The sequence below is a fragment of the Adiantum capillus-veneris genome, chromosome 14 (genome assembly GCF_014529385.1).
Source record: "Adiantum capillus-veneris isolate H3 chromosome 14, ASM1452938v2, whole genome shotgun sequence".
NCBI lineage: Eukaryota > Viridiplantae > Streptophyta > Polypodiopsida > Polypodiales > Pteridaceae > Adiantum > Adiantum capillus-veneris.
Window position 1 is genome coordinate 102,228,967 of NC_140944.1, and position 5,939 is coordinate 102,234,905.

The 5,939-nt window shown below is 41.1% G+C and overlaps 2 protein-coding genes across 4 annotated transcripts; both read right to left on the reverse strand.

Moving 5' to 3' along the window:
* Positions 1–1,192: 1,192 nt before the first annotated feature.
* LOC147442853 (cytochrome P450 704B1-like) lies at positions 1,193–3,642 on the reverse strand. 3 transcript variants are annotated; one of them, XM_086529718.1, is made up of 4 exons: positions 2,819–3,097; positions 2,026–2,367; positions 1,718–1,918; positions 1,193–1,550 (listed from the first exon to the last, which is right to left on the reverse strand). In XM_086529718.1, exons 1-4 carry the CDS (start codon positions 3,080–3,082, stop codon positions 1,353–1,355), a joined length of 1,005 nt encoding a protein of 334 aa, XP_086385844.1. In that variant the 5' UTR covers positions 3,083–3,097; the 3' UTR covers positions 1,193–1,352. The 3 variants fall into 3 exon arrangements, with proteins under 3 accessions (XP_086385844.1, XP_086385842.1, XP_086385843.1); XM_086529716.1 differs by adding an exon at positions 3,507–3,642 and having other exon boundaries at positions 1,387–1,918; XM_086529717.1 differs by adding an exon at positions 3,318–3,417 and having other exon boundaries at positions 1,387–1,918.
* LOC147442854 (cytochrome P450 704B1-like) lies at positions 3,476–4,573 on the reverse strand. The gene is made up of 2 exons (XM_086529719.1): positions 4,246–4,573; positions 3,476–3,722 (listed from the first exon to the last, which is right to left on the reverse strand). Exons 1-2 carry the CDS (start codon positions 4,531–4,533, stop codon positions 3,489–3,491), a joined length of 522 nt encoding a protein of 173 aa, XP_086385845.1. The 5' UTR covers positions 4,534–4,573; the 3' UTR covers positions 3,476–3,488.
* Positions 4,574–5,939: the final 1,366 nt, after the last annotated feature.

A 5,939-nucleotide genomic window follows, 5' to 3' on the forward strand; every position in this document is an offset into this window, starting at 1 on the left:
GCGATAATATCAGCGGCAACGGATGTGTTAATAGCAGACGTGATAATAGCAGCGAGATAATTAATGCAGTGATATCAACGACAACAGACGCGAGAATAGCAGCGGATATATTTACCGCAGATATTACCGCGATTATTGCTTTAGAATCACTACCGGGATTTGAGCCGCAGTTATTGTCGCATATGCAATATTTTCTCTCTCCATGTTCCTTTGTTTTTCTGCGGCAATGCTAGCGGTTATAGACTACTCCTCTTCTAGTGTGTGTATGTATGTATATATTTGGAGCTAATAGGTGAATGGCCTAGCTTTAAGTGAGCCCCCCTCTTTTGTAGAACATACTCAACCTTGGAGTTTTCCTTGTCTCTTGTATACACACTCATCGCACTAACCAGAGACTTGGTGGGACATAGGGAAGCGGACAACACGTCTGCTCGACTTGTAGAGGGGTCAATTTCTCAAGAACTTTAAGAAAGAGTATAGAAGTGTTTCTTGAAAGTTAATTTTTTCAAAAGTTTAAAATACAAAAATTCACAATTTGTTAAAATAATGTCAATATTGGTCTTGATGTTTTTTGTCTAGTATATTTATCCTATGCAGAGTCTAGACATTTAGCCTATGTAGAGTAGAAAGTCTTTGGAAAAAAAAAAAGGGAAGAAAGCAACGGGACGATTATCGCCACTAATGAGTGGAACAGGGCTAGTGGTGGGCAATAACCGACTTGCATGGTTAAGGGTGTGGCCCTATCTTTGTCGTGGGGTGGCTCCCCTATCAGCCAATGTACTAATGAATTTATATTTATTTATTTTAGCATGTCTATTATAAAATGTTTGCAACATCTTTCATAAGAATTTAGTTTGCAATTAAATGAGCATAATGAACGTATAATTTTCTGCAAATAGCAAATGAGCATAATGAACAGTGAAATAGCAAATTTTTTTGAAGTGAATTAAGCTTAGAGTTGTCTCTTTGACGAGATCATTTCACTAGGACTAGCTGACCATTTCGTATGTCGTTAGGCAGCGTTGAGCTGAAATCAGCTGTTTTGTCATGATGCAAATCAATCTCACCAAGATTTGTTCATTGGATCATACTCTTTTCTTCATGGATACTATAGAAAAGAGTCATCATGAAAAAGATGCAAAACCCTTAGGTTAGCTGTTTGAGCCACAAAAATGAGTGAAAGAGAGGAGGAAAAAGAGCATGTATTGATCAGTTTGGGTTCTAGTAAGAATTTCTGTACAGCCTTTTAAAGGTGTGTTTTGGGTGATCTTTTCACAAATGCTACCAGAAATAAGGGCTTCTATACAGCAGGGAGGCAATTGTTAATGTCCAAAGAACAAATTGTAATAAATTCATCTGCGTGAGACCCGCACACGAAGCCCATTGGCCATGGGCATCACCAGCATAACACGATATTTCACAACATGTCCAGGGACAATATGAAATGTGAAGAAGTACAACAACAATGCAGCTGTCATCGTCATCTGTAAGTATGCTGACTCCCTGCCCAAGCACACTCGTGGTCCCGCCCACATCCAAAATTTGTGAAACTTTCTCATGTGAGACATAATTTGCAAGAGGAATCAGCACATTAGCACTTACACATACAGACGCACACACAAACTTGATCTCTATATCATGACACAACCAAGTACCTGCTCATAATGCTCAATACCGGCAAGACACTTTGTATGCAATAGTAGTTGATTTGTGTTACCTGAAAGGACGCAAACTTAAAAGACGACTCTGGTTGGAAGACTCCATATGCGAGCCACCGATCCGGATTGTAAGTCAATGCATCTTCCCCCCATAGAAACTCCATTCGACCCATCGAGTAAGGGACGTAAGCAATTCGGTCGCCGCGCTTCACACGAGTGCCATCCGGATGAACATCGTTGCTAGCAACAAGCTTCCCATCCTGCTTTCATCATCAGAGGCTCAATACCAAAGCTCTCTCACTCTATGTGGAAATGTTCATGTTGATGATATTCAAACTCATGCATCTATTCTCTCAAGTTAACTTACTCTTGGAACTGCTGGGTAGAGTCGCAGCGTCTCCGTCAAGGCAGCATGCAAATAGTGCATTTTGCTGAGTGTCTCATATGATAATCTCTCCGCAACCTCCTCAAAACTATAAGTCTGAGTCCTTTCTTGCAAGCCTAAAACCTCCACTGTCTCTTCAAAGACTTTATCCGCCACTTGTGGGTGGTTGCACACACAAAAAATGAACCAGGAGAGAGTGATCGCCGAGGTGTCTCGCCCTGCAATCACAAAATTTAAGATAGCGTCCCATAGCTCCTTATCATCAAATGCCCCAGATTGCCCTACATTGTACGCCATGAACCGTGACAAGAGGTCTGGTTTCCCCTGCTCGCAGAATGGAACAAGATCCCTTATCAGACACACAAGCATTTCAAACAGGAAGTAAATATCATTATAGAATGCCATACATGATTAAAACACACAGATACAACACATCCTGCAATTTTATCATCAAAATCTAGACATGGAGCATCACATGAACATATTTTCCCTTGAACGAAGCAAAACACCCCCCCCCCGCCCCCACACCCCACCCCCCGCAATTTCTCATTGAGATTTAGAAGTGGAGAATCACATGTATTTAATTTCCCTTCTTCAAAGAAGAAGAGCCTGGCAGATTTGGCCAACTTCGACTGCTTTAAGTCTTGATTGAGCTACAAGAGTGAGCAGTTAGGTTTTCCAAAGCAATTGTCATCTTCTACTGCATAGAAAATATACACGATTGAGACGACATAGACAGAAAGAGAGACTTAAGTCAGTTTAACCCTAGCATCACCTCATCTTTTTCTTGAAGCTCTGCTCGCCTCCTCCTAATGATGTTTGTGGTGAAGGAATTCACTACTTTCATTTCCTGCTTCAAAAATCTTTCATTGCCGATGTTGAGAGCCTTTTTCAGTTCCCAGAATGGATTAAAGAGACGGGTGATGACAATCTCATTGACCTTCTTGAAAGCTTTTCCAAAGGGCACATCCGGAAGCTCTGGGGACAGGCTTCCAATGTGGACACCAAACCCAACTTTACAAATAGAGTCCAATGTCATTCACATGAGCAGGTCCTGCATGTAAGTAAACCACTAGTTCATGGAATATCCCCAACCAAATTCTGTCGATAAAAAACAAACTAGGCACGCTGTTGCTCCGGTATGCATGCAAAACATGTAAGAGTGTCCTGTAAGGGTATGTGTTAGCAAAGGCATAAACAAACTTTCAGTAAAGTGCTTCAATGGTTGGGACAATCTAAATAGAGAGTTTTCTTGAGTAGTGCAACTCAAGTACCATTATCGGTTGTGTGTGTGCATTTGCGAGCCCACAGTCCGGTTACTTATGGAACTTCATAACCGCCCTAACCTAAGGGCCTGGATCACACTGGTGGAACACTGCTCAGGCTGCCATCCTGATGTCTAGGGACATAACAATAATCATGCTTGTGTCTTACTGCAAGATGAATTAAGATAAGGCCCCTACTTGCAAATCCACAATTTTCTGTGAGGATGCTGCAGAGTCAAGAATCTCAACAAGGTGAAGAGCGCCTTCTCTAAAAGCATCTGTGCTGAAGTCCCACAGCTTCCTGTTTGAAAACTCAAGACTGGCCACCTTGCGATGCTTCTTCCATGTCTCTCCGTCGGAGCTGAAGATCCCATCCCCAAGAAAATCATACAGTGCACGGTGCGCGTCCTCTCCCTGCCATGCCAGGCCACTTGATTATATATTTAGCAAACAGCATGAAGACAGAGGCCTTAATAAGCCCTAATCTCCTCAAATGTAAGCCTAGTAGAAACACTATTGTTGAAATTGAAGCCAGAAATTAATACACAAAGAGACAGAAATTTTATAAATTCACAAAAACGCTATAAAATCAGAATTGCAAAGAAACAAGTACACAGATCAAGGGAAAGGAGACAACTGAATTTAACTTAAATATAGAAAAATAGCAAACATGAAAAGAAAAATATGTCTCTCAAATTGCCCCAAAGGCAGGGCAGCTCAATCATAAACCCTAAATTTTGCTTGAAACAATTCGTGTATACACGCTGGCACATTTGCAGAAGAAAACTATGTCCTTCTCAACTGATCAAGTTATACAACACATACCAAGAAAAAATCCACCAGGCCATACCCTTATATTTATATTAGAAAAACAAAGAAAATTCGTGAGCACAGAAGAAGAATCAGAAGAAAGAAGAAGAAGGAAAAGTAATATTACCTTGGGATAGTTGGGGAAGTTGGTTTTGAGGATGTGCTCTACATTGCCAGGATCAACAGTGAAGAAGAAGGAGCCAGATATGAAGGACAGCTTGACGGTGCGGTGGCGATCGCTGAAGAAGGATAGAACCCAGTCATGCAGGCGGTCGAAGTTACAGAAAGCTTCCAGTTGGGCGCCCACAAGAGGCCAAGTCTTGGGGTCGTGGCTATGGCGCTGCCCAAACCTGTGCAGGCTGACCCATATCATCAACAGGCTCGTTACCACCGCTGCTGCCACCACCCAACTCATGGTCTGCTTCGTCAGCTTCTTCTCTCCAAATAGATCTATATTTAACGAGTTAACGAATTTTTGAAGAAAGTGTCCTTATGCGTGTCTGAAGTGAGTCACGACCACTAGAAAAATCATTTTTACAAGGGGAAATTACCAAAATACCCCTCTAATTTGAGGAAATTCCCAAAATACCCCTCAAATTTCAAAAATTCCCAAAATGCCCCTAATATTTTGTCATAAATTCCCAAAATGCCCTTCAAATTTTCCAAAATTCCCAAAATACCCCTGGTTGTGAGACTAAATTTCTCAAAAAATAAATTTTTCTGTAGGTGTTCACAAGAAGAGTGATTTTCTATCGTACAAGATGCTAAAACTACAATTTGAGTTGGTTACGTAGGCTTTGGAGATGAATTGCTTCATTATTTTTAGACATAATTGCCTTTTTTGCGATGGTAACTGGTGACAAATTACATGCTGAGCACTCAAAAACGGATCTCAATTGTCAAAAACAAATGAAGATTAGAAAATCTTGAACATTCCAACCAAAATAGATACAAGGGTATTTTGGGAATTTTTGAAATTTGAGGAGTATTTTGGGAATTTCCTCAAATTAGAGGGGTATTTTGATAATTTTCCCTTTTTACAACCATACATACACTGCATACACAATTCCTTTTTATGGATTTTCCATCTGGAAGAAAAATATGGTAATATTTTCCTAATTTTAGAGTTTTTTAAATCAAAAGCTAGCCGGGACTTTTCCTTTTCTCTTCCTCTTAACAAGAATATTTCAATTTCAAAGCGACAGTAAGCTGAGACACATTATTCCCGAACAATGTTGCCGACTTAGTGTCGAGTCGATTGCGCACACCACCTATGATGGCGTTCAGACTGCGTGAAAATGGCTGAAGGGTAGGGAGTCGGGACATGCGACCAACATTGTACATAGGATTTTCTCAAAAGAAGATGAATGCTTTTCAGACCACCATACAACGGGTGGCCTCAACCCCCAGAAACAAAGACCATAGCGAATGCTTTTGCAGTGCCCATGCGGTGAAGCATCGATCTTACAATTTTGCTCATCATAGCCATACGAGCTCATTCTTAAGGTGCACCTCTCTAACAACATTCCAACAGCTCATGTGTTGCCATGCATTTGGCAGAGGGTCTCTCTCTAACTACAAAAGAATTTGAGAAGGCAAAAAAGGAAAAATTATGTTTTTAATGCTTAGGAAGTGGCTATGGCAAAAAGGATTGCCCCAAGGGGAAGTATGCAAGGAGAGAGCAATGCACAGGGTGCAATTGTTGCCTCTTGAGTATTCCTCACGTTTCTCCAATGTGGAGGTAAACACACTGAGATGGTACATGAATTGCTCTATAACAGCTTCCATGTGGCAGCAGACCTTCGGTCCACATGAGCTAGT

Coding starts and splice junctions, on each gene's coding strand:
- LOC147442853 (XM_086529718.1), bottom strand. CDS start 3,082: ATGACATTGGACTCTATTTGTAAAGTTGGGTTTGGTGTCCACATTGGA. Junction 1,919..2,025: donor TCTACCCAGCAGTTCCAAGA/GTAAGTTAACTT, acceptor TGATGAAAGCAG/GATGGGAAGCTTGTTGCTAG. Junction 1,551..1,717: donor TTAAGTTTGCGTCCTTTCAG/GTAACACAAATC, acceptor CACATGAGAAAG/TTTCACAAATTTTGGATGTG.
- LOC147442854 (XM_086529719.1), bottom strand. CDS start 4,533: ATGAGTTGGGTGGTGGCAGCAGCGGTGGTAACGAGCCTGTTGATGATA. Junction 3,723..4,245: donor ACTTCCCCAACTATCCCAAG/GTAATATTACTT, acceptor CTGGCATGGCAG/GGAGAGGACGCGCACCGTGC.